The sequence below is a fragment of the Chiloscyllium plagiosum genome, chromosome 9, assembly GCF_004010195.1.
Source record: "Chiloscyllium plagiosum isolate BGI_BamShark_2017 chromosome 9, ASM401019v2, whole genome shotgun sequence".
NCBI lineage: Eukaryota > Metazoa > Chordata > Chondrichthyes > Orectolobiformes > Hemiscylliidae > Chiloscyllium > Chiloscyllium plagiosum.
In genome coordinates this window covers 97,607,890-97,631,936 of record NC_057718.1, presented here as the reverse complement: position 1 = coordinate 97,631,936, position 24,047 = coordinate 97,607,890, and the positions used below count along the sequence as shown (strand labels likewise).

Sequence of the window (24,047 nt, the reverse complement as noted above, 5' to 3'; positions counted from 1 at the left end):
TGGAAACAGACCCTTTGGTCCAACCCGTCCATGCCGACCAGATATCCCAACTCAATCTTGTCCCACCTGCCAGCACCCGGCCCATATGCCTCCAAATCGATCAACCTCCTTTCAACAAACACCATTGAGTTAGGCCCCATCTACCACCCCCCTGAGAAAAATATCAGGAAATGACATCACCAAAGGAAATGATGTCACCACAGGAAATGATATCACCAACCCAAAGAAACCCAAACATATAAATAGAAAGCAGGAATTATCAACAGTGCTTCGCCCACTGAAAATGTTACCTAGTCGGATGACAAAACGTCTGGAAATGCACCTTCCAGCTCAGTGAGCAAACCTATATTCCTCTAAACCCTTCCTATTCATATACCCATCCAGATGCATTTTAAATGTTGCAATTGTACCTGCCTCTACCACTTCCTCTGGCAGCTCATTCCATATACGTACCACCCTCTGCATGAAAAAGTTGCCCCTTAGGTCTCTTTTATATCTTTCCGCTCTCACCCTAAACCTATGCCCTCTAGTTCTGGACTCCCCCACCCCAGGGAAAAGACCTTGTCTATTTATCCTATCCATGTCCCTCATGATTTTATAAGCCTCTATGAGGTCGCCCCTCAGTCTCTGACGGTCCAGGGGAAACAGCCCTAGTCTACTCAGCCTCTCCCCATAGCTCAAATCCTCCAACCCTGGCAACATCCTTGCAAATCATTTCTGAACCCTTTCAAGTTTCACAACATCTTTCCAATGGGAAGGAGACCAGAATTGCACGCAATATTCCAACAGTGGAACATTCCCTACGACCTTATCATTAAGTGTATAAATCCTGCTAAGATTTGCTTTTCCAAAATGCAGCAACTCACATTTATCTAAATTAAACTCCATCTGCCACTTCTCATCCCATTGGCCCATCTAATCAGTCTTGCTACTTCATCTCAGATCTGGGGATTCACTTAGTACCCAAACATCAGTCAATCCCAGGCTTGAATTTTCACAATGACAGAGCATCCACAGCTCTCTATGGTCCAGAATTCCAAAGATTCTTGACCTTTAGAATGTTTGCAGATGACACCAAAATTGGAGGTGCAGTGGACAGCAAAAAAGGTTACCCCAGGGGACAACGGGATCTTGATCAGATGGGCCAATTGGCCAAGGAGTGGCAGATGGAGTTTAATTTAGATAAATGTGAAGTGTTGAAATTTGGAAACGCAAATCAGAGCAGGACTTAGACACTTAATGGTAAGGTCCGAGGGATTATTGCTGAACAAAGACACTCAGGTTCATACCTCCTTGAAAGTGAAGTCGCAGGTAGATAGGATAGTGAAGAAGGCGTTTGGTATGCTTTCCTTTATTGGTCAGAGTATTGAATATTGGAGCTGGGAGGTCATGTTACGGATGTACAGGACGGTGGGTTTGGGATATTGCATGCAATTCTGGTCTCCCTCCTAAAGGGAGGATGTTGTGAAACTTGAAAGGATTCAGAAAAGATTTATAAGGATGTTGCCGGAGTTGGAGAGTTTGAGGTAAAGGGAGAGGCTGAATCGGTTGTGATGTTTTCCCTGGACCATCTGAGGCTGAGGGGTGACCTTATAGAGGTTTATAAAATCATGAGGGGCATGGATAGGGTAAATAGACAAGGTCCTTTCCCTGGGGTGGGGGAGTCCAGAACTAGAGGGCATAGGTTTAGGGTGAGAGGAGAAAGATTTAAAAGAGACTGAAGGGGCAACTTTTTCACACAGAGGGTGGTGCGTGTATGGAATGAGCTGCGAGAGGAAGTGGTGGAGGCTGGTACAATTACAACATTTAAGAGGCATCTGGATGAGTACATTATTAGGAAGGGACAAGAGGGATATTGGCCAGGTGCTGGCAAATTATGTTCTGATATCTGGTTGGCATGGACAAGTTGGCTGTACATCTCTCTGACTCAATGACTTTGGAGTGAGGACATTTCTCCCCATGGCAGTCCAAAGTGGCTGACCTTTTGTTCTGAGATTATGATCAGTTGTTCCAAACTTCCTAACCAAAAAGAGATTAGCCTCTCAAACATTTACCCTGTCAGCCCCTCTTCAGAAAAACCAAAGGTAGATGTTTTCAATACTCACCTAATGTCTGGAAGTTAAGAGCTACCAGGTGACATCCGGCATTCCAAAATACCTGAGGCATGTAGTTTGAGGAATCCACTCGGGTTCCCTTCGGATAAATGCGGCTCAGCTGCCTCTTGTTGTATCTGGAGAGAGTGTTTGCTAAGGAAAGTTGCAGAGAAAATGAAGGCCTTGTTTCAAATAGAAACACAGATATTGGGATAAGTGAAATCACCGTGAGAAAAAAAGGCTGGTGAACTTGTGAGCTTCCAATGAGTAGGAGCAGGAGAACAAGTAAACGTCATCCAGCCCCTCAAGACTGAACTCCCATTCAATAATACCAAGGCTAATCTCTACCTCAATCTGTCTTGAAGTCATTTCCCCCCATATTCTTATTAAGGAAAAAAACTCAATCAAATGACTCTTGACTTAACTTTACTAAGTGAAAGCGAGAATTGCAGATGCTGGAGATCAGAGTTGAAAAGTGTGGCACTGGAAAAGCACAGCAGGTCAGGCAGCATCCGAGGAGCAGGAGAGTCTGACCTGCTGTGCTTTTCCAGTGCCACACTCTTAACTTTACGAAGTGTTTGGAGGGAAATAGGCCAAGTGCAGGCAGATGGGACTAGTTTAGTTTGAGATTATGGCTGGTATGGATTGTTTGAATTGAAGGGACTGTTTCTGTGCTGTATGACTCTCTGACTAAGTGAGCTAGCGGTTACTGCGTATTCTGGGAGAGAGTTCCATAATCTTACAGACCTTTGCGTGAAGAAGTGCCTTCTGCCTTCCCTCCAGAATGACCTAGCTTTGATATTGAAGTCACGTCTCTTACATGTCTTTATCCTAGATTTCTTGACAGTGGCAGAAGTGCTTCTCTCTGTCTCACACTGATAAATTCCTTTCAAAATCTTATAAATCTCCAATCAAATCATCCCTTCACATTCCCAGGAATACCAGCCTAGTGTGCGTAGTCACCCCTTAATGCCATGGGAACTTGGGAACACCGTGACCTGAAAATCCCCCTCCAAACCATTCACCATCTTGACTTGGAAATGCCGTGTCATTCTGTCAGTGTCAAGGGGTCAAAATCCTGGAATTTCCCTCCCCAAGAGTGCTGCAGGAGTCCTTAAAATATACGGGCTGAAGCAGTTCAAGAAGGTAGCTCAGCACGACCATCTCAAGGGCAACTAGGGACGGGCAATAAATGCAGGTCCAGCCAGCGACACGCATGTCCTGTCAGCGAATAAGAAAAAGCAGACATTCTCTGCACATCACTATGGACAAATTGAACTGAATATTGTTCAGAAGAGTTGCTGTCCCCTCCTAGGATCTGAGGACGAAAGGAATATTCTGCTGACAAATAACACTTTGAGAATATTTTTTAGAAATTCATTCATGGGATGCGGGCGTCACTGGTGGGAATTAATTGCCTGTCCCTAATTGCCCAGGTAATGGCTAAGGGTAAACCACATTGCTGTGGGTCTGGAGTCACATGTAGGCCAGACCAGGTAAAGGACATTGATGAACCAGATGGATTTTTCCAACAATTAGTTCATGGTCATCATTAGATTTTTAATTCCAGATTTCCACTGGATTCAAATCTATGGCATTCACCCAGGGTCCCCTGAATGTGCACTGAGTCACTGATTAATAGTGGAATGATGGTGTCACTCGGCTATCACCTCCTCGTTGAGGGTATTTAAACCCATAACGTACAAATTAATTTAAAAAGACCATTCTGGTAAATTCTAGCTGCACTCCTTTCAGGTCCAACAGATCAAAACAACATTAAACTCCATTTTAAGGCAACTTCACAGACTATGTCACCAAGTTCTCCAATGATGTATTGTTCCACAGAGTGGATGTTGGAGTTTGCATTTAATATAGGAGGAGACTTCCTGTGGATTGCCACCTGGCTGTGGACTGAGTGTTCCAATGATCCCGAGAACGATGCTATCAGGACTTCCCAACTCCTGGCAGGATCATCTATGACAGTAAGGCCAGAGGGGAGGAACCAAACTGCAATCCAAATTAAGCCCTTAACTGCAATGCAGGGGGAAGATATTAGCGTGACACCAACTGCTACTGATGTACAATAGCATTCCTACGTTAAGAGAAATCGGAACAAGGCATCTACCTCGACCTCCTGGGAACAGGTGCCAAATGTGTGGTGGGAGATGTGGCTCTAGGATAATGCCCATCAGCCACACCAGGACCCTGGGTGATAACATTTATCCACCCAGCTGCTGAATATTTCCAACACTCTTTAAATTAAATATTATATAGTCATAGAGTAATATAGCATGGAAACAGGCCCTTCAGCTCAAATTGGTCCACACTAACCATGGTGTCCACTCAGCTAATTGAGTTATCTTGGACTTCTGTTAAAGCAAAATATCCAGCCATCAAGATAAGCCTATAAATTATTCTCCTACAAGTGAATTAATTTCCAGAAGTTAACACAGGGGCTGCCCAAAGTAATTTGCAAACTGATCAGCATTTCAAGCGGTGCGTGAAGATGTGTTCTTATTTAAAAAGAACTTTTTAACAGTTAAGCAACAAAAAAATTATTATTCGAGTCTGTCTTTCTTCTTGCCCATTGCTTGCATTTCTTAAGGGATGACGCCATCCAGTGGCCACGGTCTGAATGAACAGCTCTCAGATTTTATTGTTAAAAATCATATTCTTCCTACTCAAAGAAAACAAGGTCTGGGTCACCACTCTCAGTAGCAGCAACACCTGGATGCAGAGTGAGAAGATATTATTCAAACGAGAAACTATGTCTTATCTTCTGAAATTCCCCCAACTCAAGATCAAAAGGAAAATCTTATATTTATGTTCCTCCTTGGGACCCTCCAACCACACAGCATTTATGTCGACTTCACAAGTTTCCTCAATTCCCCTCCCTCCAACTTATCCCAGAACCAACCTTCCAATTTGGCAGCTCCCTCTTGAACTGTCCTACCTGTCCATCTTCCTTCCCACTTATCCGCTCCACCCTCCTCTCCGACTATCACCATCACCCCTCCACCTTCATCTACCCATCACATTCTCAGCTACCTTGCCACCCCCTCTCCCATTTATCTCTCCACCCCCTCGGTGCACCAGCCTCATTCCTGATGAAGGGCTCATACCCGAAATGTTGACTCTCCTGCTCCTTGGATGCTGCCTGACTTGGCTGTGCTTTTCCAGCATCACACTCTTGACTCTGATCTCCAGCATCTGCAGTGCTCACTTTCTTCTAGTCATGTTTATGTTGTGTCCATCTCAACTACCAGAGCTCTCAAAGCGTTTCACAGTCAATAAAGTACTTTTTGAAGTGTCATCACTGTAAAGCAGGAGACAATTTGCACATAAATAGCAAATGACAATGACCAGATAATCTGGTTCTCACGACGTTGGTTGGGTGATAGACATTGGCCAGCAGAAACCTCTGTTCTTCACTGAAATAGTTCCTGGGGAGCCTTTTACGCTCAGCTGAGAGGGCAGAGTAGGCCTCAGTGTAAAGTCTCGTCTGAAAGGCTACACCTCTGACAGTGCTGCACTCCCTTGGTACTGCATAGGAGTCACAACCTTGAGTGGAGTGATGGTGGCACAGTGGTAGCATCATTAGGTTAACCTTTCACAGGCTGGGCATAATGTGCTGGGGACATGGGTTCAAGTCCCTCCATTGCATGGGTGGAATTTGAAATTGCTTAATGAAAACTCTGGAACTTAAACCCACCCACAATTTGGGTGATAGCATTAACTATCATCAATTGATTTGGGAATAAAAACATCTGGTTCACCAATGTCCTTGAGGGAAGGAAATCTGCGATGCTTACCTGGTCTGACCTAGATGTGATTCTAGAGCCATAGCAATGTTGTTAACTCCTAACCCTCTGAAACGGTCAACTCTAAAAGTAAGGCACTGGAAAGGCACAGCAGGTCAGGCAGCATCCGAGGAGCAGGAGAGTCGACGTTTCGGGCATAAGCACTTCATCAGGAATGTTCCTGATGACGTCGACTCTCCTGCTCCTTGGCTGCTGCCTGGCCTGCTGTGCTTTTCCACACTTTTCGGCTCTGACTCTCCAGCATCTGCAGTCCTCACTTCCTCCTAACTCTAAAAGCAGAGCGAAAGAAAGAAAGAAAGAAATCTGAACAAAAATATGCGAAACAAACGAGGGTCTGTTAAGATTCACAATAAATGGGGGCTTTGAGATCCTTTTTTAAAGTTGCCATCACTTTTCATGGTTTAACATCATGTTTGCATCGTGGTGCGTCCTGAATCTCTGGTGAACCTCTCTCTCTACGAAATTAAACATCACTGATTTACGTCTGAGCGAGTGATGGGAATGGTACAGTCAGTATTTGCTGAAGGGATACTCCACAAACTCCACAGGCGATTTCGTCAGCTGCTCCAGAGCCTTGGTCTCCACGAACGACGACATTTCGAAACTTTTGTTGTTCTCTACAAGTGAAAAAACAGAAACGTCCAATAACCCACCGCACATCCGGCTGTACCTCTCGGTTAACCTTTCAGCTTTAAGAAAACTGGCTGACACAGTTCGGCACGGACACTGAGGTGTTCATTTTATTGTACTTGGCATGAGGGGGGGGGTGTGTGCTGTATGCTTTGGAGTGAGATCTAATCGAATGGAGGAATGCAAGGTCATGTTATAAACTGGGGTGGGTGCCGGTGGGGAACGTGAAACACACAAAAACATTTTAGAACCTTGAAGCCCTTGTTACCTCGCCTGTCCTGAGCTGGTGATGAGGAAGCCCCATTGATGGAGCACCAATAAAGCAGAATTGAGCCCTTTGTGAGAGGGAAGGGAAATCTTGCCAATAACTTTATTGCCTGACCAAGAGTTAGCAGAGTAATAGATTAAGAAGAAATCAAAACACTTATATCGATTTCTAAGTCAATGGGAAACATAGAAATGTAGAAAATAGGTGCAGTAGTAGGCCATTTGGCCCTTCCAGCCTGCCCCACCATTCAATATGATCACAGCTAATCGTGCAATCTCAGTAGCCCATTCCTTTCTCCCCATACCCCTTGATCCCTTTAGCTACAAGGGTCATGTCCAGCTCCCTCCTGAATCTATCCAACAAACTGGCCCCAACAGCTTCCTGTAGGAGAGAATTCCACAGGTTCACAACTCTCTGAGTGAAGACATTCTTCCCCATCTCAGTCTTGGATGGCCTACCCCTTATTGTTACACGGTGACCCCGAGTTCTGGACTTCCCTAGCATTGGGAACATTCTTCCTGCATCTAGCCTGTCCAGTCCCAGCAGGATTTTATATGTTTCTGTGCAACTCCCCCCTCATTCTTCTCAATTCCATGAGTACAAGCCCAGCCGATCCAGTCTCTCCTCGTATGCCATCCTGGGAACAAATATAACAATGTCACAAAAATGTAAGAATAAAACATACCTCAATGTCCTCCATCAATAATTACCCCAGGAGCATTTCAACAAGACTTCAGTATCTTTTCCGATGGGCTCCTTGTTACAGTTGTTGCAAAACTCTGTTTTGACTAAACCGATCTTCATCACTGTAATGTCAACTTCACAACATACCTGACCTACTCATGTGCTATCTGCAAGTTCAGCCCACCACACCTTCACTCCCCTCGCTTAAGTCATTGCTATAAATGGCAAAAAGTCAACAAGCTCCAGTGCAGATCCCTGTCTAACATCCCCATTCACCCCATCACAATCTACAAGGAGGCTTTCATTGTGATATTGCCAGTCGGCAAATTGTCTGTCCACGTTAGTATGTTAGCCCTCACACCATGAACTCCTCCCTTGTGCAATAACCTATTTATGTAGAAGTAGAGCCTTCTCAAATCCAAGTATCATACATCAATGGGCTTCCCTTTGTCCACACTGCATGCCACACACTCAAAGAATTCCAATAAATTGGTGAAACATTTCTGTTTCGCAAAATATGCTGACCCTCTCCAATTCCCTTGTGTGTTTCCGAGTGCCCAGTTATAACCTCCTTCAGCTTCATGAGTGTTGTTGGAGCCCAGCCAGGCAAGTGTCACACACCTGACTTGTGCCTGGTGGATGGTGGACAGGCTTTGCAGAGTCAGGAGCTAAGCTAGCCGCCACAGGATTCCCCGCGTCTGACCTGCTCTTGTAGCCGCAGTGTTTAAAATGTCCAGGCCAGTTCAGTTTCTGGTCAGTGCTAACTCCCAGGATGTTGATAATGGTGGATTCAGTGATGGAAATGCCACTAAGATGAGTGGCAGAGCACAGTGTGTGCAGAGGACTCAGATTGCAGAGGGATATAGATGGTTTAAGAGAGTGGGCAAAGGTCTGACAGATTCATGAATGTGAAGTCATCCACTTCGGTAGGAATAACAGTAAAAAGGGCTTTTATGTGAACACTAAAAAAAATTGCAGCATATTGCTGTGCAGAGGGACTGGGGTGTCCTTGTGCATGAAGGTTGGTCTGCAGGTACAACAGGTAATGAATAAGGCAAATGGAATTTTGTCCTTCATTGCTAAAGGGACTGAGTTAAAAGATAGGGAGGTTATGCTGCAGCTGTATAGTGTGCTGGTGAGGCGACAACTGGGAGTACTGTGTGCGGTTTTGGTCTCCTTACTTGAGAAAGGATGTACTGGCACTGGAGGGGGTGCACAGGAGGCTCATGTGATTGATTCTGGAGCTGAGAGGGTTGGCTTATGAGGAGAAACAGAGTGGACTGGGATTACATTCACTGGAATGAAGAAGAATGAGGGGTGATCTCATAAAAGTTACATTAAAAACACATAAAATTATGAAGGAAATAGATTTGATAGAAATAGGGAGGTTTTTTTCCACTGGCAGGTGAAGCTAGAACTCATGGGCATAGCCTCAAAATAAGGGGGGGAGCAGATTTAGGGCTGAGCTGAGGAGGAACTTCTTCCCCCAGGGGGTTGTGAATCTGTGGAATTCCCTGCCCAGGGAAGCAGTTGAGGCTACCTCACTGACTTTTTTTTAAGGTAAAGATAGATAATATTAGAAGAATACTAAATATGGTCCAGGTATGCCAGCAAGGGTCGATTCCAGGCTTGGTAGTCTCCCTGGATGCAGAGAAAGTGCTTGACGAGGTGGAGTAGGCCGTACCTCCTTTATGTCCTGGAGCGGTTTGGTCTTGGAAGGGTCTTTGCCAGGTGGGTGGCAGTGTTATACAGTGACCCTAAAGCAGCGGTTCTCACTAATGGTCTAAGGCCTGACAATTTTAGTATTGTTAGAGGCAGCCGACAAGGAATGCCCCCTTTCACCATTGCTGTTTACATCGGTGATAGAGCCGTTGACAGAGGCCATCCAGAGGGTCCCCAATATAATTGCCCTGGAGGTGGGATCAGGAGGGCATAAGATCACCCTTTTATGCAGATGATGATCTTCTCTTTCTAATGAACCCAACAATACCTGTGCCTTGTTTAATACAAGTGACTAAGCTATCTGGATCTTTCTCAGGTTGTAAAATCAATATTATGAAGTCGGAGGCCATGCCTGTGGGGGGTCTTGTCAGAGTACCCGACCTTGGGGGTGGAACCCGTTTCCCTTTCGGGTGGACACAGGGAGGTTTCCTGTATTTCGGCATTTTTATCACCATGGCCTTCCATCAATTATATAACACTAACTTTGTGCAGTTGCTAGAGAAGATAAGACAGGGCCTTCAGTGCTGGGAAGATCTTCCGATATCCTGGTTGGGTAGAATAGCTCTGGTCAAAATGAATGTTCTTCCTCGTTTGTTATATCCCATGTGAATGCTCCCTTTGATGCTGCCTGGGCAAGCGCTTTGGAGGTTTTACAGTTGGCTTGGATCTTTCATCTGGCATCATAGACAGCTTCTTAATAAGCTTGTCAAATTGCAGCTTCCCCAGGGGATGGGGGGTTAAATTCAAAGGTAGAAGACAGAGGGTGGTGGTGAAGGGTTGTTTTTCAGACTGGAGGCCTGTGACCAGTGGAGTGCCACAAGGATCGGTGTTGGGTCCAGTACTTTTCGACATTTATATAAATGATTTGAATATGAGCATAAGGGGCAAGTTTGCAGATGACAGCAAAATTGAAGGTGTAGTGGACAGCAAAGAAGGTTACCTCAGATTACAACAGGATCTTAATCAAAAGGGCCAATGGGCTGAGACGTGGCAGATGGAGTTTAATTTAGATAAATGCGAGGTGCTGCATTTTGGGAAAGCAAATCTTAGCAGGACTTATACACTTAATGGTAAGGTCCCAGGGAGTGTTGCTGAACAAAGAGACCTTGGAGTGCAGGTTCATAGCTCCTTGAAAGTGGAGTCACAGGTAGAGGAAAGATGTTGTGAAACTTGAAAGGGTTCAGAAAAAATTTACAAGGATATTGCCAGGGTTGGAGGATTTGAGCTATGGGGAGAAGTTGAATAGGCTGGGGCAGTTTTCCCTGGAGCATCGGACGCTGAGGGGGTGACCTTATAGAGGTTTATAAAATCATGAGGGGTATGGATAGGGAAAATAGACAAGGTCTTTTCCTAGGGGTGGGGGAGTCCAGAACTAGAGGGCATAGGTTTAGGGTGAGAGGGGAAAGATATAAAAGAGACCTAAGGGACAACGTTTTTACTCAGAGGGTGGTACGTGTATGGAATGAGCTGCCAGAGGACGTGGTGGAGGCTGGTACAATTGCAACATTTAAAGGGCATCTGGATGGGTATATGAATAGGAAGGGTTTGGAGGGATACGGGCCGGGTGCTGGGAGGTGGGACTAGATTGGGTTGGGATATCTGATCAGCATGGACGGGTTGGACCAGTGGGTCTGTTTCCGTGCTGTACATTTCTATGACTCTATGACTCTATAAGTTCTCAACTATCCTCTGTGACTGACTGGGCTTGCCAGGACCCGCGGTCAATCTGGCTGGAGATCGAGGCCTCCCAGGCGAAGTGCCCCCTCATTAATTTGTTGTTTATGGACAAGATGAGGACTGTTATGGACCATTGCAGAAACCTGATTGTCCTTAACACGGTTAAAGCATGGAGAATGATGTGATAAGGTGAGGGCAACTTACAAAATCCTTCCCCTTTCACTCCCATGGCAGGAATGTTAGGATTCCGGCCGGGATCGATGGATTCTGGCTTTAGGCTCTGGGAGTCCAGAGGAGTCTCTTGTTTGGGAGATTCATTTAACGGGGAGGTCATGATGTCTTTCGAGCAGCTGAGCCAGAAATATGAACTATCTGGAAGAGACTTCTTTCATTATTTTCAGATTCAGGACTTTATACAGAAAGAGTCTACATTAATGGTTAGTCCCTGTAAGTCGGATGTGGAGAGTACTTCGATCCATGGGTACTCTCTCGGTCAGCACCCTCTATCATTTATTAGGAGGTAGTGTCTCAAAGGACATTGAGCGTGTGCGGAATCTGGATTCTGGAATTGGGGGGATGGAGATCTCGTCAGAGGCGTGGGAGGATATTTGGGAGAACGTAAGGAGGATTTCGATTTGCAATAGGACGCAGGTTATGCAACTGAAGGTACTCCACAGGGCTTACTTGGCACCAGAGCGGCTTGCGAAATTTAAGACAGGAGCGTCCCCAAACGTAAAACAGATGTTGGTACAATTATTCGTTGCTTATGGTCATGCCTCAAGCTTCGGAGATATTGGGGCGGGATAGCGAGTGTCTCTGAAGGGATGTTAGGAACCGAGGTCAAGGTAGCTCCGATGTCCCTCCTCTTGGGTTTGCTGAATCTCCCCTCTTTGGATGCACCTGGGATGAAACTGTTTAATATTCTTTCACTTTGTACGAGGAAGAACATCCTGATGAGCTGGATGACGGAAAATCCCCCAGGATTCTCAGGGTGGCGTAGATTAGTTATGGAGCACATCTGCTTGGACTTCCTCACGAGTATGGTGCACCAGAAAACGGAACTGTTTTATAGGACATGGCGACCCTTTCTGAAATATATAGACACCGACTTGTCGGCTATATATTTCAGAAAGGCTTTTTATGTCTGGTGCACCATACTTATGAGGAAGTCTAAGCAGATGTGCTCCATAACTAATCTATGCCACCCTGAGAATCCTGGGGGATTTTCCGACATCTAGCTCATGGTCAGGGGCTTGGTGGGCCGGGGGCCATTGGAAGGAATAAATATGAGTTTGCTAACTGACGCTCCCGGTGATGGGGAGCTTTGGTCGGATTGCGCTGAGTGTTGTAACTTCATTTCGCTTGCCTTGGTTCAACTTGGTTTAGAGTCATAGAGTCATAGAGGAATTTAATTTCTTTTTTTGATTTAGTTATTTATTGGATTGTAGGTTTTCTTCTCACTTGTTTGTGGAGTAGAGTAGTAGTTTGTTTACTGTTATTGTTGTTATATTACAAGATTGTAATATTTTGTAGTTATTTTATAATATTGTGAAAAATTCAAAATCTTTTTCTCAATAAAAATATTTACAAAAACAAATGCTAAGATAGATAATATTTCGAACAGTAAAGGAATTCAGGGTCATGGTAGGATCCATGGGTGTATTCCTGCTCCTGGCCCTTATATCCTCGTGATAAATGTCAACGGCCGATGGTTAGATCCTCTCTTGTTGGAGATGGTGATTGCCTGGCACTTGTCACCTCAAATCTGGATATTATCCAGGTTTTGCTGGGTCATGAACTTGCATCTGGATAATGAGCCTCAGCCTTAACATGACTAATCCAGGAACAGAGAAATCTTGCTCGCTAATGGATCTGAATATGCAGTTTCTCCAGGAATTCAGAGGAACCTTCGAGAGCTGCCTCTCTCTCTCTCTCTGTCTGTTTGCCCGGGTGGCACGGTGGCTCAGTGGTTAGCACTACTGCCTCACAGCACCAGAGACCTGGGTTCAATTCCCACCTCAGGCAACTGTCTGTGTGGAGTTTGCACATTGTCTGTATGAGTTTCCTCCGGGTGCTCCGGTTTCCTCCCACAGTCCAAAAATGTGCAGGTTAGGTGAATTGGCCATGCTAAATTGCCCATAGTGTTAGGTGAAGGGGTAAATGTAGGGGAATGGGTCTGGGTGGGTTGCTCTTTGGAGGGTCGGTGTGGACTTGTTGGGCCTAAACTTCAACATGAGCCAGGTACGGAAGAGGAATTGAAAATTGTTTAATGACAAATGTTTTCTCAGGATGGCACAGCCAGCTCCATTTCCTATCCCTAATTACCCTGCGAGAAGGTGGAGGTGAGCTATCTTCATGAACACAAGAGAATGTCTTCACTCTGGGCACTTCAGGGTCTGCTGTGGGTCCGCAGTCACAAAGGTGGGGCCAGACTGGGAGCACGGTGGCTCAGTGGTTAGCACTGCTGCCTCGCAGCGCCAGGGACCTGGGTTCGATTCCAGCCTCGGGCAACTGTCTGTGTGGAGTTTGCACATTCTCCCTGTGTCTGCGTGGGTTTCCTCCCACAGTCCAAAGATGTGCAGATTAGGGTGAATTGGCCATGCCATATTGCCCACAGTCTCCAGGGATATGCAGGCTCGGTGGATTATAAATTGAGTGGGAAGCTGTTCGGAAGGTAAGTGTGGACTCGCTGGGCTGAATGAACTGCTTCCACAATGTAGGGATTCTATGATCTATGACTGCAGATTTGCATCTCTTAAGAGCATTAGCTGTTGAGTTTTTAATGTCAATCTGCCAGTTATACGGTCCCCTCCATTAGGCAAGCATTTTATGAGAAATTTATTGAATTAATTGAATTCCTGTGAGACTGAAGCTTCTGATGTATCGGTCTAGGGTAGCTAGCCCAGTAACATAACCACTGTGCTGTTATGTTCAAAAATCTCAACAAAACCAAACTTCATCATTAACCTGACAGTTCCCAAAAAATGATTCAAATGAATGTGTGGCAAACAGCAATCCTCTGTCTACTGTGAGTTACTAATATTGCTGATGTTGCGTGACTGTAGAAGGCAAATTTGTCTACAACATTAAAAAGTCAGCCAAGCCTGAGAATTTAAAACTCTTTATGTTGCCTCATAAATCACATGCTCTAAAGTCCGAAAAGCATGGCGATCCTATCCAATTCCCAATAAAGGATCCTTGGAAACTGTGGCTCATTGTCTCTTGTCAGCAGTCACAGGTCTGGCATTGCAGAGCCTCCAATTATCCTTGGCTAATCTTCGCCCTGAGGCTAGTGAGACTCAAAGGCTCAATATATTTGACCCGAGCATTCCTGGTCCAGTAGAGATGGAGAAGGAAATGCTTAAAAGCCAACTCACCCAGAAGGGATAGCCAATATAATGGGTACTATTTATAGTCAGACTACCTGACTGTAAGTATTTCAGAAGAGTTCAAATGGATCATTTTATCACGTCGACTCATTGAAGATTGCACTTGTTTACAAAGAAGGGTCAAATCATGTAACATTTACACATGTCCCTTACTAATGAGAGAGGCTCTTTTTGCAGAATAGATCTCACAAGATAAAACCCTTTGTAGACTTGTCAGCAATATGCTTATCTATAAGGATATAGACAGCAATCCAAATATTTTCTCACCATGGACCATCACCAGTCAGTACTGTCAGCTTCTCAAAATTAATTGCAAGCATACAGCAAGTAAAAATAACCACTCACTCTGACGATGCAGCTTCTCAGTTAAGCTTAGGGGGCAGTTAGCTCAGCTGGCTGGTATGCAATGTAGAGTGATGCCAATGGCATGGGTTCAATTCCTGCACTGGCTGGGAAGATCCCTCCTTCACAACCTCTCTCCCCTCGCCTGAGGTGTGTTGACCCTCAGCTTAAACTCCCACCAGTCGTCTCTCCTTGATGAGAGAACAGCCCTATGATCTGGTATGACTATTGTGACTTGATCTCCCTAAGCTGTAGGAATATCCAACCATCCTATCTTTTCATTTTATTGGTGGATTATGAGAAGTGGAAAACATTTGGTCAGTACTGGGTTGCAAAGGATTAACTGTGTGATTGCTTGGAATGGGAAAGCCAGAGGTTTAAGGAAATTTTAGGCTATTCGCAAAAGGAACTAGCGGCTTTGGAAAACAGTGTTCAGCAAAGCTTTAGAGAGAGTGAGGGGTGCAACCCCCTGGTTTTAATTATTGAATACAGACCTGAAAAACCCAAATGGATCTACTCTGCTGTCGCGTAGCAACAGCCTCTGGAATGAGGTAATGGATTCTCTTTCTTCAGTACACACTTAGAAGCTGTAGGCAGTTGTTGGAGACATGTGAAAATCTGCATTACTTGCCTCTGTTTGTCTGTTTAAGAGTCAGCTTGAAGCCAAATGCAGCCCTCCCCATATCTCTCGCAATGAAGTTGCTTTGGAAAACAAGGGTAAAGTTTCAAATATCAAAGTTCCCAACTGTTCCTCATCTGAATTTGCTCTGCAGGTTTTCCATTGTTCCTCAACAGGCGCTCACTGACAAAAAAAACCGAAGGCACTGTGAGAAAGTCACCTTTCTCTACCCTTTCAGTCTGGTTTCTTGAACCACAGGGTTTCCCCTGCTCTTATCTTTGTGTATGTTTCTTTGTCCTCGCTGACTAAGAGTGCACATGTTTCAGATCAAGGGGAATAAAGTTTGATTTGCAAGGCAGCTTTAGTCGATAAGGAGTTCGGCACTTGTTTAAAGAATACGCTTGTCTATTAAATATCAAAGTATCCCCCAAATAGGAAATTGAACTGCATCTGATTGATTCTCCTCATCCGGGTTCAGGCAAGACGTTTAGAACGATATGCTGTCAGTCTAGCATTATTTTATCATCTCTAACCTCACAACTATTTTCATAATGGCTGTTTCTGAAGGCATTGTACACTTCCAAACATGATTCTTGACTGGAATAACAAAGATCTGCTGATACTGCCTGGATTCAAGTCCTTTCACAGAGGAGGGCAGATATTGTTGAAGGACCTGGAGGAAATTACAGTGGAAGGGGGAAGGCCGTGGTTTCATCACAAGGATGTTCCTTGTGACAGTGCATTGAACACTTTCTGGATGAAGAAGTGTCTCTCTTTATTGCATGAACTCAGTGGCGTCAAGACTATGGAAGCAATTCAGGATACTCTGCAAAGTGTAACCTGCCGGATAAAAAGTCACTCACTCTTAGCAATCTCGAAGGACTCAAACTTCACTGGCTGTATGTAGGTAACCAGGTTGGACATTTCTTCTGTAGCACTCGCTTCACATCCAGCAGTCCCCTGTAAGTACAGGCCAACAATAATTGTTTTAAAAATGCTGTTGATAAAATGCACTGTGTTTCGAGCTTTGCAAGGTCAGTCCCACAAATGACCACTTTCGTGAGCTTTTAATCTGAAAGCATTTTCATACAAATGGTGCAAGAGTGTTAACAAAAAACCTGCTTCAATAATAGACGCGTCCAGACTGTAGCATATCCAAAGCACTTTACATCCAATTGAAGCACTGTCAATGTAGGAAAAGCGACAGCTAATTTGCACACAGCAAGCTCTGAGAAACAACAACACAATAATGGAGAGATAATCTGCTTTCTTATGATGTTGATTGAAAGATAAATATTGCCCAGACACAACTCCTCTGGATTTCTTTGCAATCGTGCCATAGGATCTTTCACATTGATCTGAGAGGCTGACAGAAACTCAATTCAACATCTCATTTGAAAGTCAAAAAAAAAACAAGTGAACCGTGGACGCTGGAAATCTGAAACAAGAACAGAAATTGCCAGAGAAGCTCAGCAGGTTGGGCAGCACCTGTGGAGAGAAATCAGAGTTGACGTTTCATGTCCAGTGACCCTTTTATAGTTCTGTCCTTATTTGCAATTTCTCATTTGAAAATCAATTCCTCTGACAAGAAAATACAAAAGCATCAGCCTCCATGCGGTGAGACTCACACCCACAGCCCTCTGGCTCAGGGACAATGTCTGTCTATTTTAAGTCAGAGAGTCATAGGGATGTACAGAGTGGAACAGACCCTTCGGGCTAACCTGCCCATGCTGACCAGATATCCATTTGCCAGCTCTTGGCCCATATCCCTCTAAACCCTTCTTATTCATATACCCATCCAGATGCCTTTTCAATGTTGCAATTGTACCAGCCTCCAGCACTTCCTCTGGCAGCTCATTCCATACACTCACCGCCCTCTGTGTGAAAAGGATGCCCCTAAGGTCTCTTTTATATCTTTCCCCTCCCACCCTAAACCTATGCCCTCTAGTTCTGGACTTGCCCACATGGGAAAAGGACCTCAGCTATTTATCCTATCCATGATTTGAGAAACCTCTTTAAGGTCACCCCTCAATCTCTGACGCTCCAGGGAAAACAGCCCCAGTCTCTTCTGCCTCTCCCTATAATTCAAACCCTCCAACCCTGGCAATACCCTTGTCGGAGTTTCTGCTATAGTGTTGGCGATTGAACTTTGTGTGACTGCCATCAAGGCATTCCATTTACTGTCTCTCTCTCTCTCTCTGATTCTCTTCCATGGCCTCCAAAATCGGCCACTCGACCAGTCGCCGCTGATTCACAGTTCCTGAGCTTAATCCCACATCCTTATGTCAGTACTCCAACATCATGTGAGCCTTCTGGGTTCCTGTCCGCCTCTTACTGTGGCTTTGTTGAGGAATCGTACAGCCATGGAGGAGAAGCCATTCAACTGACTCTATGGAAGGGCTGTCGGTTTAGTCATTCTCCCCCAGCAGCGCCCCCTCTCTTTATCCCATCCTCCTTCCGAAAGTGTGGTGCCCTGAACCAGACACATTACTCCAGTCATGATTAAATCAATCTATTATCAAGGTTGGACATGACTTCCTGGTCTGTAGCCTTTGTTACTGCTATCCTTCTAGGTGGAAGTGGATGTGGGCTTGGAAGATGCTGTTGAAGGATCTTTGATGAACTTATGCAGTGCATTTTGTAGATAGTACACACTGCTGCGACTAAGCAAAATGCTTGTTGATGTGACAGCAATTTTGATTAAATTAGGTTCCCTACAGTATGGAAACAGGCCCTTTGTCCAACAAGTCCACACTGACCCACTCTTCTACACTATATTTAACCCCTGACTAATGCACCTATCACTATGGGAGAATTTAGCATGGCCAATTCACCTAACTTGCACATCTTTGGACTGCGGGAGGAAACAGACACAGATAATGTGCAAACTCCACACAGACAACCACCCAAGGTGGGCATCGAACCCAGATCCCTGGCCCTATGAGGCAGCAGTGCTAACCACTGAGCCACTGTGCCACTCACAATTTTGCTTTGTCCTGGATGGTATCAAGCTTCTTGAGTGTTATTGGAGCTGCATTAATTCACAGTTCGATGCTCAGAGATGTATCTGTACTACCTGCTCATGATAAATGTGACGACATTGTAAAGATAGAGAGCAGAGTCGGGAGGACTTACTGAACTCGGGCAAACTGACCTTTGGGCACAGCCTGCAAGCTGGAAAATCTGTTGGGGATGGGGGTCATTGGAGAGGCCCGCTGAGAGATTTGAAAGCAAGAGGCGGATTTTACAATCAAGGTGTTGCTTGACCCTGCTCTAATGTTGGTGAGTGAGCTTAGAGATGATAGGAAAAGGAACTTGCTGTGCATGGTACTTAAAAACATTTTCTCTTAAAAACACATTCTGTACCACAACACTCTTTCGGCATATACTCTTTGGGAGTGGGGTTGTAGTGATTGTAATGAGGTCAGCCAGGTGGACCTCATAGAACCTGAGTTCCCCGATTGGGGCTGTTAACCTGTTCCATACGGGGAACCCCAGCTGACAGACAGAAACAGGAGGGTCAAAGGTTCTGCTGGTTCTGAGAGCTGGCTCTGTGCCAGCTGGATCAGCGTCAGGTACTACGCCCGCCTAAATAAAGGGTGACTTGGTGACGGTATACCGGCCTCTGTGGAGCTGTTTCAGGCATGACTTCACATCCCAAAGTTTTGAGAAGGAAAGGAGATTCAGAAGTGGCAGTACCTCACGAGGACAGCGGGCCGGTTTGTGGAAACGCGCAACGGCAATCGTAATTGGGACAGAATGGCCACCAACATTGGTTAACATGGGGATCCAGAACCAGCAGCTCGCTGGGAATACAGTGAAGGGAACAGGAGTTGGATGTGATGGACAAGATGAGCTTTGACAATGAAGCTGCAAAAGTTTGCTCAAAGGAATAGTTTTATGAAAGGGAGTTATAAGAGAAACTTGAGAGGGATATGTGCCTGGGGCTGGAGCGGTGGAGATTTTTTGAACACATTGTAAGGGAGGGACATGGCAGAGTCAGCTCAAAGACTCTTCCTTTGGGAGGGTCCACAGGCTGCGCTGACTTCAACTCATCAGATCCTGCACATTGGAACTGCCTCCCAGCCTCACCTCCACTCCCTCGTCTATTTCTCTATTTAAAAGCCCTTCCTTTGAGCCCTTCACACATTCGCCCCTGAACCTTGTCTTCCATTCCAAGTCTGTACGCTTACGCATCTGTAAAGGTCTTTGGGCTATCTGTCCTGTTGAAGACATGCCGTAAATGCAAGTTGTTGTTATTCCCATCGAAATAAAAGTGGAAAGGCTTTGGACTTTGTAAAACATGGTTGGATGTCCTTTACTTGTTACCAGCTACAGGACAGGACAATGTAAATTGTGTCCAAGTCTGTTGCCTGCATTTGATCTCATAGTGCAAACAGTGTACAGAACTCTGCCAAATGTTTATCTGTGATTGGTTTAACTAAGCTATGCAGCTAATTCATGCAGCAGAAGGCAAATGCCTTTTGCTTTAATCTTGGCAACTTATCTATTTTACTGTCTGGTGCATTACACTCTGCTTTGATATTTCTGCAATTTATAATGAGAGGAACTATATTCCACATCTTGCTGAATGCACTGCAAATATACAATGGCAAACCAGCCTCAGACGTATTTTAAACTGTGAAGATATCCCAAGAGGGATCTGGTCACGTAAAGTCATAATTTCCTGGGACATATTTTGTCTAAGCAGCCTTTAATAATATACGCCAAAGGAATAATTAACTTCAGGATATACAACATGACTGAAAATTGCTGACAACGGTTGTTGAGAAAACGGTAGACCATAAAACTGAAATTAAAAATGAATTCGCTGCAACATTTACACATGGGCGGCGTGGTGGCTCTGTGGTTAGCATGTTGCCTCACAGTGCCAGGGACCTGGTTTCAATTCCACCCTTGGGCGACTGTCTGTGTGGAGTTTGCACATTCTCCCTGTGTCTGGGTGAGTTTCTTCCGGGGGCTCTGGTTTCCTCCCACAATCCAAATATGTGCAGATTAGGTGAGTTGACTGTGCTAAATTGCCCATTGTATTCGGGGAATGTGTAGGTTAGGTGCATTAGTCAGGGGAATGGGTCTGGGTGGGTTAGTGTGGACTTGTTGGGCCAAATGGCCTGTTCCCACCCTGAAGAGATTCCATGACTCTATCCTGATAAGCACTGTTGCCATGTACCTCAAGTCCTACCTGAAGTCTTCAGGACTCATAGAATTCCGACAGTTTGGAAATGACAGTTCCTGATGAAGGGCTCCTGCCTGATACGTCGATTTTCCTGCTCCTCGGATGCTGCTTGAGCTGCTGTGCTTTTCCAGCACCACACTAAGCTTGACAGTTACCCTACAATTTCTATGAGTCCTGAAGACTTCAAGAAGGCTGTGAGGCACATGAGAACAGTGCTTCTCAGGATAGAACCATAGAATTCCTACAGTGTGGAAAAAGGCCATTTGGCCCAACAAGTTCACACGGAACCCCTGAGGGGCATCCCACCCCACTACACTATCCCTGGAACCCTGCATTTCCCATGGCTAACCCACCTAACCTGCACATCCCTGCACACTTTGGGCAATTTAGTATGGCCAATCCACTCTAACCTGCACATCTTTGAACTGTGGGAAGAAACTGGTGCACCCGGAGGAAACCCACACAGCCCATGAGGAGACACAGTCACCCAAGGCTGGAATCAAACCTGGGTCCCTGGCGCTGTGAGGGAAGCAGTGCTATTCACTGAGCCACCATGCCGTGACTCAATGTTGAGGTCAATAATGTTAGGGCCTGAACACCTTCTTCCATGTTCTTTCCTCATCACTACACTCTAGGCCTGGTCATGACAGGGAGTCCTAGAGTTAAACAGAATGGAATCAGACCCTTTGGTCCAACCAGTCCATGTCGAACATAATCCCAAACTAAATTAGTCCCACCTGCCTGCTCCTGGCCCATATCCCTCCAAACCTTTCCTTTTCATGTACTTATCTCAGTGTCTTCCAGCACAGCCAACCCATTTTCACCCACTCATTGTCCCCATTACCACCCATCTAGTTTCATCTTCTTCCCTGACTAACTATCAACCATCTCTTTTTCTGGCTACTTTTTCTCCCTCTCTTTCCGGCCTCTGTATACACCTATCCACTCAAATCTTTGTCCCCCCCACCCTCTGTTATCAACAACAATAGCACTTTTTCAGTGATGCTATCAGTTCAAACAAAGGACACTGTTAATTATGTCTTGTCTCCACAGATGCTAGCAGACTTGCCGAGTTTCTCCAGCTTTTTGTTTTGCGTCTCAAGAGCGTTTCTGGTTTTCAGAATGTGCACTTTGACAAACAAGCAATGAGCAGATGGCACGGTGGCTCAGTGGTTAGCACTGCTGCCTCACAGCGCCAGAGACCAGAGTTCGATTCCAGTCTCGGGTTACTGTCTGTGTGGAATTTGCACATTCTTGCCGTGTCTGTGTGGGTTTCCTCCCACAGTCCAAAGATGTGTAGGTCAGGTGAATTGGCCATGCTGAATTGCCCATAGTGTTAGGTGCATTAGTAAGGGGTAAATATAAGGGATTGGGTCTGGATGGGTTACTCTTCAGAGGGTCAGTGTGCACTTGTTGGGCTGAAGGGCCTGTTTGCATACTGTAGGGAATCTAATCTAATCACCTTTTCTGAAGCTGAACATAATGAAATAAATGGAGTCACAAACCTTGCAAAAAAGAGTCTTAGCTATTGCTTCATGCATTCAATGTCCCACACACACACACAGGTCAAAGCTGATGCTTCAGTGTTGTTCTGAGGGAGTGCTGCACAGTCAGAGGAGACATTAAACTGAAACCTGCTCTCTCGACATTATTTCAGAGAGTAGGGTAGTTATCCCTGGTACCCTGGCTAATATTTATCTTCGAAGATAAACCAGATAATTGATTCACTACTATTTTGATAGTTTGTGGGAGCTTTCTGTGTGCAAATTCACTGCTGGGTTTTTCACCTGGGTGCACATCATTAGTGTGTCAAAGACGAGAAAATGCTTTGAGATGTGACATAGAGGTGCATTATAAATACAAGTTTTCTGTTAACTATACAAAACTGTCATTTTTAAAACAAAATTAAATGTTAACTTATTGGAAGTGTGATGTTCTGGCAAGTTATATCTTTGCAGGCGCCGTGGAGGGAGCACTGGATTCTCAACTGAGAGATTTCACAGTCAGTGAGGTTTAGCTACTGTTGTGACATGGTCACAAATCTCCACACAGCAAAGTCTCAGTAATGAGGTAAATGACCAGAGAACAATATTTTCTCCAATACAATTGTGGTTCAAGGTTTAGTGTTGGCCGAAACATTGAGAGATTTTCCTTTTTGGGTATTTCTAACAGCCACTTGAGGGGTCAGATAGATGATCAGTTTATTGAGTCATCTAAAACACGGCACCTGAGACAGCGCAGGACCTCCTCAGTAATGTGCTGAAGTGCCAGCCTAGATAACACCAGAAGACATAGGAGCAGTAATTAGACTATTCAGCCCATCAACTCTGCTCCACTGTTAAATCATGCCTGTCACGTTTTTCAACCCCATTGTCCCGCTTTCTCTCTGTAGTCCTTGATCTTTTTCACAGTAAAGATCCGATCTATCTCAGTCTTACATATACTCAATGACCTCAATGATAAGGTGTGAAGATATTTGTCCTTATCTCCGTTCTAAAAGATCATCCCTTTACTCTAAGGCTGTGCCCTGGAGTCCTAGTCTCTCCCACCAATGGAAACATCTTCCCAATATCCACACTGTCCAGGCCATTCAGTATTCTGTATGTTTCAATTAGATCCCCTCCCTCATCCTTCCGAACACTATCGAGTATATACCCAGATTCTTCACGCATTCCTCCTATGTTAAGCTTTTCATTCCGGGACCATTCTCATGAACTAGTCCAGGGCTAGTGATCCTTCCTGAGAAATGCGACCAATACTCCAAATGTGGTCTAATGAGATATGGACTGAAATCTCTTGACTGTTGGACTCAGAGGTGGGACACTGCCAATGGCTAATGACACTAATCATGATTATGTTAATACGAGTGGGCGGCACTGTGGCACAGTGGTTAGCACTGCTGCCTCACAGCGCCAGAGACCCGGGTTCAATTCCCGCCTCTGGCGACTCTCTGTGTGGAGTTTGCACATTCTCCCCGTGTCTGCGTGGGTTTCCTCTGGGTGCTCCGGTTTCCTCCCGCAATCCAAAAAAAATAATGTGCAGGTTAGGTGAATTGGCCATGCTAAATTGCCCATAGTGTTAGGTGAAGAGGTAAATGTAGGGGAATGGGTTTGGGTGGGTTGCGCTTTGGCGGGTCGGTGTGGACTTGTTGGGCCGAAGGGCCTGTTTCCACACTGTAAGTAATCTAATCTAATCTAATCTAATGAGTAACTAACAGGGAACATTGTGCATGTGTCTATCTTGCGGTGTTTAACAACATGCTCAACAGCTACCAATGGTGGGATATTGCTCAAACAATCAACCTTGGACATAACTCCAAATTGAATATAGAGTCATAGAATCATCGAGATGTACAGCATGGAAACAGACCCTTTGGTCCAACCCATCCATGCCGACCAGATATCCCAACCCAATCTAGTCCCACCTGCCAGCATCGGGGTGCAAAAGAGACAGCTGAAGCATTCGCAATACTCTTTAGCCAGTTTTGTTAATTGGGTGATCCATCTCAGGCTCCTCCAAGTGTCCCCAGTATCACAGACACCTAGTCTTCAGCCAATTTGATTAACTCCATGTGATCGTGGACAAAGTGTGGAGCTGGAAAAAGC

At 45.1% G+C, this 24,047-nt stretch overlaps 1 protein-coding gene across 2 annotated transcripts in view; it reads right to left on the bottom strand.

Annotated features, from left to right (window-relative positions):
* LOC122553084 (1-phosphatidylinositol 4,5-bisphosphate phosphodiesterase beta-1) overlaps window positions 1-24,047 on the bottom strand; it is an 800,648-nt gene that overhangs the window by 127,864 nt on the left and 648,737 nt on the right. For both annotated transcript variants that reach the window (XM_043696584.1, XM_043696585.1), the window contains exons 17-19: window positions 16,109-16,205; window positions 6,447-6,531; window positions 2,106-2,230 (exon numbers count right to left, since the gene is read on the bottom strand). In XM_043696584.1, coding sequence (XP_043552519.1) covers window positions 2,106-2,230; window positions 6,447-6,531; window positions 16,109-16,205 — 307 coding nt within the window. The remainder of the gene's footprint in view (window positions 1-2,105; window positions 2,231-6,446; window positions 6,532-16,108; window positions 16,206-24,047) is intronic.